The sequence below is a fragment of the Glandiceps talaboti genome, chromosome 15, assembly GCF_964340395.1.
Source record: "Glandiceps talaboti chromosome 15, keGlaTala1.1, whole genome shotgun sequence".
NCBI lineage: Eukaryota > Metazoa > Hemichordata > Enteropneusta > Spengelidae > Glandiceps > Glandiceps talaboti.
The window spans coordinates 4,475,030-4,489,167 of NC_135563.1; the positions used below are offsets into that span (position 1 = coordinate 4,475,030).

Genomic DNA, 14,138 nt, shown 5'->3' on the forward strand with positions numbered 1-14,138 from the left:
AACAACAAACACTTCATCCGACATGTAGATCAAACGACCAATGAACTTTATGGATATTACCAAATAACTTTTTCTGGTGGAAAAAATTTCAATTCAATTCAGTTGTTTGCACACAACTGATAGTACAGTAGTCATCAGATAACACATTTGTTATACTATAATCCAAACATTCACTCTATGGCTGCTTTACCTGTTCAATAATCATTGCTGCCTGATCTTCAGGTCTCTCTGGTTGCTGGTATAATTCAGCTCTCAGCTGTAGTCTGTGTAAAGCTGTATGCAACCTTTCCTTGTATTGCCCACCATCATCCAATGCTATGGCCTAGAATTGACATAAATCATGTTATATACTCTCTGCAAAACAGCTATTGATACGTCTTCAAGTTTTTGTACAATCAAAGGAATCAGACAATCACAAGACTTGCAATACTAGAAATAAACTTTGCTCAAACAAAAGCACTGTGCCCTTGACTGCACATGGCCGTGGCTTATACTTCAGAGTAATTTTTTACTCTAAGCATATTATCTTCCCAATAATTTCTATATGAAACATACTCTCATATCTGATATTTAAAACAAAATGTACAAAAGACATAAGTACCAAGTATTTTTCTCTGTATGATATTGAGTATTTATATATTAACTTCACTTTGTGTGTCAGTGTTGTTTACTATAGCCTGGCTAGAAGCTAAGACTCAAAATACTGACCTTCTTTAAATGATCCATAGCAACAGCTATCTGTTCTTCATCTTCTTCACATTTGGCAAGTTCAGTGTGTACTTGACAACGAAGTAGAACCAACAAACTGAAGACACAATACAATGTGATGATCAATTATTGAGACAAACATAACCATAGACTGTCTACACATTATCTAACCATTCATAATATTTTTGTCTAGATTCATAGTTTCATCTATTAAAGTATGCAGTCGTCTCCCAGAATATTTCAACAAGTGGACTGTATGGTCGAGTGACCACTTCTATAGTTGCTGGTTGGACATGAGGATGGGACATTAACCACCAACACACACATAGAAGCATTGCTAAGATTTGACACATATAATGTGAATTGATTAAAAGTTATCAGTGACCTCTATACTTACAACACACTGATTCTCAATTGTTTCAACACTTTTGGGTTTAAAATTTGAAATTGTCTGCTTCAATACAAATACAAAATATATGTAATCATGAATCATGTATTCAGTGGCGAGGCGAAGTGGCCTGATCTCTTTTACTATGTATACTTTTATTTCATTAAAACTAGCAATAATTTGAGTCTGCTTGCATGATTCCCCATGGAGATGTGTGTGTGTACATAGAGTGCCTGAGTGTGGTGGGAGCATGGAGTTGTTTATATTTGTAGCGAGTAGTCTGTGTGCACTCTGGTTGTTACATGTACATGTATATATCTACAATGATAAATATGATGCAGGCTTGGTGTTTCACTCATGGGACATTACGTTTCAGACACAAAGATAGACATATTTAAACTCTAGCCTATATTTTTTTATAAATGGTTCTTGGAGAACATGAAATGTGTATGATATGCACAGTCTTTCAGCATTCATTCCATTTACTTCCATAGACATGAATTACTATAGGCATGTCCTATATTGCTTTTTTCGTCTTAGGTAAAATGCTTTAGCAGGTACAGAGAATTATGATAGAAACAATCCACTGTGACAGTCAACTTTACCTTTCAATATCCTGCAATGCCTCAGCCACCAGGGTAAGTGGTTTACGTACATACTGTCTTAGATTTGGTTGTACCAATGATAGACATATATTCCACATGGTAACACAGCCTGCCTGGATAACGTTAGGATCACCATGTCTGACAGCATTCATAATGGCTTCCTCTAATCTTTTAATGGCTTGCAATCTCACCTATTCAGGATACAAAGATTTAGGTGAAGTATGTTATTTTTAATATTTCTTACGTTCAAATATGAAAGTTCTGTGCAACTGTATTTAGTGTTAATTGTAATTACCACTCTTAACACCCAACTAAAGCAGTTTCCCTGTTTACCACAATTGTTTATATCATCCACATCGAGTGTACAATAACACAGGTTTAATTATAACTGACTTGTGACCTTTCCAACTGTAGTCAATTTGTAAACAATGTTGTCAGCTAACAAACAGTAAACTAATTACAGTGTAATGAAAGTGTCATAATAGTGATTATCTACATGTAGCTCTAGTGAGATGTAGATATCTTTATGAAATTTATCCTTACTCTCCAGTCATTTTATGACTAACTTGTGATTTGTACTTGTAACATTGTTTACAGATTGATTACGTTGACAGATACCAGTACCTAGCAGATAATAAAAGCAAATGTAACGGTATACAAAATGTACTTTATTTACACTTGATATGGATGCTACAAATGATTGTAGTAAGTAGCGAAATGCTTTAGTTAGGTGTTAAGAGTTGTATTTTAATCATATACATAACTATGCCTCCTGACAGTAACACAACTTTTATCCCAAAGCAGCAGAGGATGATTTCTGAAGTTTACACTCATTGTATGATACTACCTGTATTTGATTACAGCTGTATGATATTTATTAAGACGTGTGGTTTGTGAACAAATTCCTGACAACCATCCACAGACATTATAGAACACATTTAGTATTTATCATGCAGGAAAATACATGTAGCTATTGTATATTTCAGAATTTATTCACTAAATATTCATGAGGTAGTTGAGGTTCATTTTGATTAAAAAATCTTGAATTCAATCATTTTAAGAACTGGATCTGGATAAAGTAATTAACACAGCCTCACAACTGAATAATTATATATTATAACTAAGAAACTCATCTCTATAAATTCTGACATTATGTCAATAAAGGGACAGTGTATTTTTCATACACCAAATGCTATACAATGTACTTCAAACAAGAAGTCTGCCCTCACCTCTACAGCTGACTTTGTATAAAACTCTTGTTTTTCACCAAGGTTCTTGACCATCAACTCAGCTTCTAAGAATTCCATCTCCAACATCATCCCAGTATCCTATAGAACATATGAGAAAGTGAGTAAGAAATTTGCTAGAGCGTATTTCAAATTTCCACACTGATAACTGTTTTCATAGAATATATGTGTAATTATTATCTCCTCATATATGTAATATTTTGTAAGTTAAACTCTGGCTATGTTTCTCAAAATGTCCTTTTGGCTGTATGACTTTTCAGAGTGCTGAATAAGTTTCTATTTCAGGGAGCTTATTATATTCATTACACTTGGATTCACTATACATTTATTTGTACATATATTTCAATGCATTTTGTCATACACTGGTTACTCAGTTTGCAGTCACTTCCACAAGCAATGTCCCAAGAGGGCATCCAAGATGAGGAAAAATGGGGGCTAAAATCACATGGCAACACATAACTAGCTAACATGATACAGTTAACAAAATATGGCTAATAGTACAATTTATAAGTTACTCAAAATACCTGATCTGAAACAAAGCAATTTTTTTTTAACATTGAGAATATAACCAACTTTTATTGTGAGATATTAGGAAATGATGATTTTTAATGAGAAGACTATACATGTACGTTATATATATCATAGCCCTAACTTCTGGTCTAGGCGCTGCTTATAAACAGCACTCCTAGTGGTCAAACTATACAATCTTTTGTCTTTCTGATAACCAGAACATGGTAAATTGCTATATTCTTTTTTAATTTAACTTAGATACTTCCATGTATTATACAAAATGAGCTATGTATGCAAAAACAAAATATATGCAACAACAACAAACTGATAACTCTCTCCTGTCTATATACATGTAATTGTATACTGTTTATTTCAAAGATATCATCAATGGAAACTAACCTTGAATGAGCACTGTTTCATGTTATCAATAGCAATAGATGCTAAGTCAGGCTGGTCATGCTCTACACAGAGTCTGGCTAACTCAAGCAACAGTACAGGTCTAGAAAGAGGAAAGTAGGTAACATGTGTGACAAATATCCGTAGGGTGGTTTATACATTTATTATAGATACATGGATGACAGTCCATACATGTGTATAGCCATCTACTTCTTTTTTCATGTCCTAGTAAGAGCAATTTGAAAACTGAATGGATAATTTTTGATGGTGTTCCCTTTGATTACACTATTTCTCATTATCATCCCTGGCATGATATATACAATCATTATTCCCCACTATTTGTCTTCATTCAGCCAAGGAAATGCAAGTGACCTAAGGGGCCTTGTCACTATGAGTCAAAGACTGGCAGTGGCAAAACCCTTACCTAGGTAGTATTATACAGGCTAACTGAAGGAAAAACATTAGGGATAATATAATTGTACACACACAGGCGTAATTTATGGAAATTCATGAAACATACTGAAGATAATTCCTACTTTTTATGTCAGAAGTACATGATGGTATTTTGAGAGCAAACATTTTGTTTAAAATAGTCATATCCCTGGTACAATATTTGCAAATGTTTTCATGACACACATAAGGACTTTTCAGATGAAGCTGTCATCCATCTATTCTGTTTAGTACATGTAATACATTAGTAGCTTGTTGCATACAGTGACATTGTAGTTGTCATTTCATTCTGACATTGATTGAAAGATACAAAATTGATGTGTAGTTGAACACATTGTGAATCATCCAGTATTTGGTTCTGTGCTATCCATCAACCTACCATGCTGAAATGGTGCTTATCAACAAACAAAGTTATGCAGTCACTTGAAATATTAGCAATGACATAACATGTGCATCATATTGGTGCAATATGACCAGAGACCTTGTATGCAATCTTTGTTGATTTGATCTACCAAGGTCAACAGCCATAGCTGAATTACTAAGGTCAATAGCTATAACCTTGCTTTTAGTACACAACAGTCATTTTTTGTTTGTTTTAAACATGCTCATAATCTAGTTGCTACTTGTGTTCATTAGACATAAACTGATTCTTGTCTTCTCGGCTTTCTGATAATAGTTTCAGCCCGTCATACATTTTGTACTAAATATCAAATACAACCCATAACACCAAAATAAAGCATTTTCAGTATATACCACAATCATTTATAGCATCCATATCAAATGTAAAAGTATACTGTTTCATTTGCTAATTGATCACATTAGAAAGGCCACATGCTAGGCTTGTAAATAAACCAATTGAAATAGTATACTTTTACACTTGATATGAATGCTATAAATGAGTGTACCACACAGAGAAAGTGCTTTACTTCAGTGTTACTCATTGTAAAGAACAATAGACTAGGTGGGATTTCAAAAAGTTACTAAAATGTACACCAGTACATACTCTGTGAAATATGGAATACTGTTGATCAGATGAAACGATAGGATTTATGCATGAAAGCGAAAGGATTCCCATCAGTGTTTTCGCTAAGGTTGAGGAACCCTCAATTACAAATTACATATTATAGATTTCCAGTCTGGAATATGAAAGGTGCAGGAATCTTTGGCTGGGTGGATTGTTGGTTGATACCCTGTACTTTAATTTTAGTGGGGTACCTTTTAATAATGTGACTTGACAATTCTGGTATTACCTGCAATTATCATCCTTAGCAAAAACACTGACCTTAAAGTGATATGTCTATCAAGAGTGTTAGTTATGCATATATGTATGATAAAGTTTACACATACATATAAAGATGGTGCAAATAACTGACAATAATTTGATGAACAGTACAGGTCAATCCATTTGTGCATTTTACTGTAGGTACTAGAAAATGCTAAAAGTGTCAATCCATTATAAGTGCATTTTAGGTACTAGAAAATGCTAAAAGTGTATGTGCTCAAGACACATAGAATTGATGTTATGATTCCAATTACAAGTTAAGTATAGGAAATACAATATCTTCTGTTAGTGTGCTGTCACTCAAGTCACTCCATGAAAGCTGTGAGGAACTAAAATATTAATAATACATATAACTGAAAAAACACATTATTTCATAATTTAACATTATTAGTATTATAACACATCACGCATTGTTAGTTCCAGAATTTTGATTATGGGTAAAAACTCACTTTTCTTGTTCAGATACAGGAGGTAATGTGGGTGTTTTCCACCGAGAGACAGTGGACTTCCTGTTTCAAGCATGCATTGCAAAGTGAAGCATAAAGTGTTACAGACTGGCAGTGATTACTAATACTATAAACTAGAGTGCAGCAGCAGAGTTGTAATAAAGTCAAATGTAAAAAATTGCAAAGTTGTTCAAAGTTTCACTTTTCGAGGCAGATCATCCATGACTTGGCTAAAGTTATGGCTACCATTAGCCTGACAGATCCAGGTGTTGCTTCCACTTATAATATTGATGTGCTCACTCAGATAGTGAGTAGTTACATAAGTGGACCAACGGCTGGACCTTTCAGACTTGGGCTACCATGTAACCATATTCTGGTTCTCCACCTTGCAGTCATTTATGAAAGCAGTGTCACAAGAGGGCGCCCCCATATGACGATAAATGATCACATCTCAGTACATAATGAAGTCAATAAGATTTGGCTAAAAGATCTCTGTGAGGTCATAAAAAAATTTGTGATCTGAAACAAAGTTAGCAAAATGTTTTAACTGTTGGGAACACATGCAACCAACTTCTGCTGTGAAACAGTTGAAAAGGATAATTTTTTCAAAGGAGGTTATCAAGACCCTCACTTCTGGTCAAAAAAAAGCTTTCTCAGAACAGCACTCCTAGTGGTCAAACTATACAATCTTTTGTCTTTTTTAAAACCAGAATATGGCCAAATCTGAAGGACACTGAATGGTAGGATTTGTTAGTCGCTAGTCTACAAGTACAAAAAAAAATGTTCCCAAAGACAATTTGACTGGATTTTGACTAAATATGCCTGAAATGGTGTATTTCAGTGTCCTCCACAATAATGACCTCTCTGTAAACTTATATCCACCTAACAAAATATTGGTGCACAAACTGGCTGTGTCTCGGAACTGTTAAAATAAATTGGAAACCACAGTATGTGAACCATCTGGGTCAGTGCACTAAATGTTTTTTTTCTTTGATAGTGTAATTGTGTTGTGTTATTAATGTGTCATGAGTTACTAGACAGTTTACTAAAATGTGGAAACTAATAATTAAAATGTTACTGTTTCAATATTTTAGTACTGCCTAGTACAGTACAGTACACAGCACATTACAATACAGTACAGTACAGTACAGTACAGTACAGTACAGTACATTACATTGCAGTACTGCAGATCAAATCTGTTCACCAGTGCAGTGTGTTCACATCATACATTTTATTTTTCACAAAATTTACAATTTTAGTCAATAGGAACCACAGTTTTGGACTGAGGTCTTGTAACATTTCAAACAGAGTAAGACAGTGCATATTGTAAACTTGTCCTTTACATAAAAAATATCATTATTGAGCTTGGATTTACAATGTGGTGTTGATTTGAATAGATTCATTGTTTGGTCTGTAATTTGATTGATCTACAGATATACAGTGTTATATTTACAACTCTCGATACCTTAAATAGATTTGCACCAGACATAAGCCATGCATTACTATTGGCATGTGTTAGAATACAAGTTGATCTTCATGTTCTATTTTAACAATACAGTGATAAAGTGCTATAACAGGTAGTGAGAATAGGGAACTTGCAAACTAGGTATCTTGAATATCATGAATGTTGCATCATGGGAAATGTAATGATAAATACGAACCCATCAATTTCTGTTATATTTTTGTAACTACAACCCTGACTATTGTAGGAGGCTTATTGTCGATAGCTCCAGATTAGGTATTACAATAATTACAGATAATCCCATAATCCTTTGCATCTGAGCATGCTCAGTCTTGATTGCAAGTTCCCAAATCTTCATGAGTCAAATTTGTTCACAGTGTAGTCCTTACAATTTCCTACAACATAAAATTTGTGCTTACTACAAAAGACATTACAACAGATACTAAGTATTTTACACATCTACCCTGGCAAACAGATTTGATGCTGTTCTTTTTATGTCAACACATACTAAAAGTATGGTACCAGTGGATGCCTCAAAAATTGTGTTTTCATGTTAAATGTATGCATTTTCAAATACACAAACACACCTTGTATGTATCTCTATTTAATATGCATGTCAATTTGACATATTTATGGTTAGAATCACAGAAAACTCAATTGATTGTTAATTGTTTCTGGTGTAAGAAAACGTTGTGTTTTGTTTTTTCACACTAATACTGGCCTCCATACTTACCTGTAAGAATGCATTTGATGAAAGTGAAGAGAATAAAGAACCAATAAATAAAACTTTTTAGAAGTAATTGTTAAACCATAATATGGTATATGTCACAGAAATCATGCAAGCAATCTGCAATGGCAGCTTTTTTTGGGTGTACACATACAGGCACTAACTCATGCTGTGGACTAAGAATTTATAGTGTGCAAATTTGTGGAGAAAAATCACAGTAGCGAGCACTACAGAACTTGTGCAGTGCATGGTGATGGTGAAAAAAAAAAGATTTTGGAGAAAAAAAGGTTTTGAATTGTGTCTTCAACGTTTGTGATTTTGAGACTTGACAGCAAAAATTAACAAAAATAAAAGACTTTTGTCACACTAAAAGTGTATTGAAGTGTGTAAAACGCAATCTGTGATAATATCACCATTTTGTGAAAATGCAAAATTTTTATGTCATACCTACATGACAAAATTGTTTATGCCGAAGTGAACATGCTTTTACCTATACAACTACATGTAAGGTATAAATTATGTTCTTAATTAAAAACCAAAACAGTGATACATGTTGAGTGAAACAGTGAAAGCCTGTGACAGTAATTTCATTTTGAGAAAAAAATGAAAAAGGTTGAAGGGGAAAAGAAATTTAAAAAAAAGTACAAAAGCTGGGGTGCATAATCTTGGATGATCTCTCTGTGTGTGTTTTTGCAGATAATTGTAACAAAGTGAATTCTTGCAGTGTTACGCTGAAACCGAAAACTCACGTTTCGTCAATGGAAAGTAAATCTCCTGGTGTACTTTTACGGCCTTTACTGCTGCTATCTCTATCTCTCTTCCTTTATAGAGTATGCAAAAACAAGGTATTAAGAAGAAACACAAGTAATCTACGAGTTAACTACTAGAAAAACTACAATTTTTAGTTAACAGTCTACAGGTTAATATTTAAGCCATGCAAAAGCTTCTGGTAAATTAGTGCATTAATGGAAAAGGCAAGCCGGTGGCAGAGAATGGCAAAGTGATTTTTTTCCCCTCTGAATTTTCTCTTTACTGTAATTTGTACACTTTGCACACCTCTCATCTATGTCTCCCATCACCTAAACAAATGTTATGATACCACATAAATCAGAGGAGTGCAAAGTGTCCTTCCAAACCCAACAAAGTTGTATATGTTTTCAACCCAGTAATACAATACAATTGGATCATTCTATGAACCTGAAAATATAGGGGTTGGAAGGTATGATCGTCTGCCACATGAAAAGATTATTATTTGATATGCACATGCAACTTACACATTTATGATAGCCAATAAGGATGGAGAGTTGCGCGATTCATGCGATGCGTCACTCCGCACACTGCCAGCTGATGAACGTATTTCCTTAAAACTTTTTTTTTTTGAGAAGAGAAGATGGTACCCAACATGCAAGAACAACATGCAAAAAATAAGGTAATGGATCAAAGTAACATGCATTACAAATGATGATGAAGTAAGTCACATGCAATGATAAAAAGAACCAACAAATTCTCGGTAAAAAAACAGATAAATACTGTACATCTGCTAGTATTTCTAATACAGTTACATTATATTATTCCATTATTATTACATCATTATCCATATTACATTATTCAAGTTCTATACTATAATTCATCAATTCATAACATAGATCATGGGGTGAACAGGATTCACTCTATGAAGCTTACGAAGCAGCTAAAATACATTTTAAAAACTGGTGATCATAATTGTGCTTTCTTATATTTTGCATTTATTTGCTATCAGTTAACATAATAGAAATACATAACTTGTCCAGGTATAAACCATAAATCTTAGATTTACATAAAAGTCTCTTTGTTTTGTTATGCTTCAAAGATAACCTGTGAAACACATAATGAAGTACAGAACACTTTTTACGTCTATTAGAGTACTCGGTTTACAGAAAGTATTGATAATCATGATTGTTGTGTAGGTTTATACCAGAACAAGTATGTTTACAATATATTTAGCAAATAAACAGCATAAGTGTAGAGTATAGACTGATAGATTTTCAATATTAGCACTCATGTAATAACCATTTATTAGCTACATGTAAATCCTTGTAATACAACTGCCGACACTGAGGAATGGAACCTGTTACAAACAGGGAAAGTAAACAAATAAATTGGATTACTAACACTTGGCACAGTGGGTTGGAACAGCAGAGACTTGTCTTACATTTCATGGTTTTTAAAGAACATCTTTATGTGTGCATGAAATGCAAGGGGAACTTCTAATTTGTTTCTGAATTTGAACTACCGGTACTTTGTAAAGAGGCCATACTGCTGTTCTTATCAAATGATGGAATGTAATATGAAAATCTCTGTACTTCCAACATGCTGTACTGCCAAATGTTTTTAATCCAATTCACTTGTTTACTTTCCCTGTTTGTAACAGGTTCCGTTCGTTCATGGTCTGGTGTCAGCAGCTGTAAGGGATTACAGGAGAGTACATAATGAGAAATCTGTCAGTCTAATATACAGTTAACCATTGCATTTTTACTACATAAGTGCATAAAAATGATATACTGGTATGATAGATGATATTCCATTTCCCAGTTCATGAAACAGACCCCCTAACCACAGCAAAGATAGTTTTTAATGAAATCCAGGGAAGATGGGGAGTCAACTGAAAAGGTGAATTCTAAATGTTCTCTATGTGTTAAAACCACACACAGTTGAGATTGTAATTATATCAATATTGATAATGTACAATATTCACTTTGTCCTCTTTCAAAATCTGATTCGATTATATTCTTTAATAAATGTATTTTCTTTTCAATTTCAAACTTAGTCGTAATGTCATTTAGAATTCACCTGTTAGTGTTAATGATGCTGAAGTTTTACTGTGTGAAATGCATTATTGAATAATTATATATTAAGATTGAAATGTACTTTAGTACTTTGGCACTAAAATGATCTTTTTTATTTTATATGCATTGTGTAATGGTACATGTATGTGTACATGTGTATATCAATGTCGTTGAGTTTCACTGTGATAACTGACATGATACAAATGTACATACATACATACATGTACATACCAGTACATGCATACACACACATACATACATACATACATACATACATACATACATACATGTACATACCAGTACATGCATACACACACATACATACATACATACATACATACATACATACATACATACATACATACATACATACACACACACATACATACATACATGTACATACATACATACATACATACATACATACATACATACACACACACATACATACATACATACATACATACATACATACATACATACATACATACATACATACATACATGTACATACATACATACATACATACATACATACATACATACATACATACACACACACATACATACATACATACATACATACATACACACACACACACATACATACATACATACATACATACATACATACATACATACATACATACATACATACATACATACATACATACATACAGGTATCTGTTGTGCAATTCTATGCTTTAAGATCTTGTGTTAATCCATTCTCCTCTTTATGAGTGATAAGACCAATGACAGCATCCCAACATGATGTCTGTTACAGACTAGTGCAATGACGATGCATTCTTCCTCCTTGGCAAACAACATGACATGACAGGACATTGCATGTTTTCCAAAACATGCCACATTTTTCTTCTTCTTTATATTGTACTCCACCCTTCATTATATTTAGGGTATTTTTTGATTTTGCAACGTTGATCTCAAAGTATGGTAAAGTATGACATAAGTGTGAATTTTACTTATTGCCAAAATTTTCATGAAGGATTATTCCAAATTTTTTGTCTGGGATTCAGGTTTTGAACCCATTTGTATTCTTTCTTTTTTTAGCCATGAGTATTATGATGTTAGGAAAATACCGGTACATGTCATGTTGTCCATTAGCACCAGGAGTAATATTAAACCTGACTTCAATCTGTGCAACAGACAAGTGGACATATTAAATACTGTTAAAATATGATATATGGTGGCCATGACGTTGATATTAATTATCTGATGGCATGAAGTAATAAGTAGTATAAGTATTAAGACATATACAAAGTAGAATAAAAGTAAACTGAATCACATATACACATCACTGTTACAATCTCTCTGTAGTAGTACCCATTATTAGGAACCCAACTTAGAAAATACATATGTTCAATTCACCAAAACATCAAACCTTGACCTTTGACCCACCTTCTAATAATATATTCACACCTTGACCCTTATGCCATTCCACCCAAAAAATGGATAGCAGCCCAGCTTTGTTTTAAAACCTTAGACAGTAGGTATTGACTTACTTTTCATCAGCACTAACTGGTTGTGTGGGGACAGATGATCCTGGTGTTGTGGTTCTTCTACCTGCACTAGTTATTGACATTGCACTTGAAGACCTGGACGTAGCTTCCTCCTTCAATATGTGTCGTAATACTCTGTCTAACTCAACATGGACATCAGTATTGGCATCTTTCTGTTCCAGTGTGCTAAACAAGGGAAAATATGAGATTGGAGATTTGTACCATACAAGTATGTGAGATGTGATGTGGCTGTCACCTATGCAATCACTATCAGGCCAGTTAACAACACGATTCAAATATAAATGAAGAACAAAGAGTAAAAATTAACATGTCCACAATTAAGTGATATAGTGTAGAATAGTATAGTTTGTATTTAGCTATGACACTTTCATTAGAGGCGAACTTTTAGATGTTATTCCCCAATATTTTTCTTCCTTCAGCCAAGGAAAACACGAGTGACTTAAGGGGCCTTTGTCACTACAAGTTGCTAGACGAGTAGAGATAACCCCTTAGGTCACAAGTATTTTCCGGCTGAATGAAGAAAAATCTTGGGGAATAACATAATTATACCAGCCTCAGTAATATCAAAGAAAAATCGGGGAAAGTAATTGCAATTTTGAACATTTTTACTCATATTTCGTACACAGCAAAACCAGTGATGTAGACACGCGTTGTTGTGACATAGACGCACATTGTCATGATGTACATGTAGAACTACCAAAGTATATATTTAAGCAATAACCCCCGCCGAAGGCGGGTATACACGAGATTTTGGTACAATTCGCGACATATAGCACGAGCCGAATGGCGAGTGCTATATGGAGCGAATTGTACCAAATTCGAGTGTATACCCGCCTTCGGCGGGAGTTATTGCTATTATATTATATCAAAATGTGTGTATATTTCTTCTAAGTGTGATTCTGTGATTATTTATATGCCCGAAAAGGCGAATTCGCACGTACAGAAAAAGATCGTCGGTAATAGATCGTCGGGAACGAGCATATTTTAATGAGTGGATACGTTCATGTAGTCCCCACACACACTGCATGAACACAACCATACACTACATTGCAATGCATTGCATTGCATTGATAAATTACTTTATTTACATCATATAATGCATAACGAAAACGCGTTGAAAACTAGCAACAAAGAAAAGGGGGCAAGAGGTCAAAGAAAGTAACAATTTTGTTTGGATATTTTCATAAGAACAATACAATCTTGTACACTGCTAAAAATAGATGTCTCGGCGTTGAATCGGAGAAAGCGCGAGACAGTAAATCAGAGAGGCGACATTACACAGTCTACTTTAATTTAATGGGTAACAAATTGAACACTGACCGAACCTGAAAATGTACAGTTTCGAAATAATCCTGACGCACCTTGACTGATGGTTAAAAGTTGAATCGGTGTTGCTTGATTCAACGCGTAACGAGAGTAGGACGCTGAGACGGCTCGTTGCATGGGGAGAACTTGTACCTTATCAGTGATGTTGAAGCCACTGATCGATCGTTGCTTTCGATCGCAAGGTCATCAGTGGAATTATTTTGACTACTGTAACCCAAACTATTGTACA

General features: G+C 34.1%; 1 protein-coding gene across 3 annotated transcripts in view; it reads right to left on the reverse strand.

Moving 5' to 3' along the window:
• The window catches only part of LOC144446157 (cilia- and flagella-associated protein 46-like), a 59,855-nt gene that overhangs the window by 41,137 nt on the left and 4,580 nt on the right, over positions 1–14,138 (reverse strand). Inside the window, exons 7-13 of one of the 3 annotated variants that reach the window (XM_078135887.1) lie at positions 12,566–12,748; positions 8,971–9,042; positions 3,858–3,957; positions 2,931–3,029; positions 1,702–1,892; positions 709–805; positions 191–322 (exon numbers count right to left, since the gene is read on the reverse strand). In XM_078135887.1, the coding sequence (XP_077992013.1) occupies positions 191–322; positions 709–805; positions 1,702–1,892; positions 2,931–3,029; positions 3,858–3,957; positions 8,971–9,042; positions 12,566–12,748 (874 nt within the window). Of the gene's footprint in view, positions 1–190; positions 323–708; positions 806–1,701; positions 1,893–2,930; positions 3,030–3,857; positions 3,958–8,970; positions 9,043–9,495; positions 9,589–12,565; positions 12,749–14,138 lie in introns of all 3 variants that reach the window. The other 2 variants (XM_078135886.1, XM_078135889.1) reach the window with 2 other exon arrangements.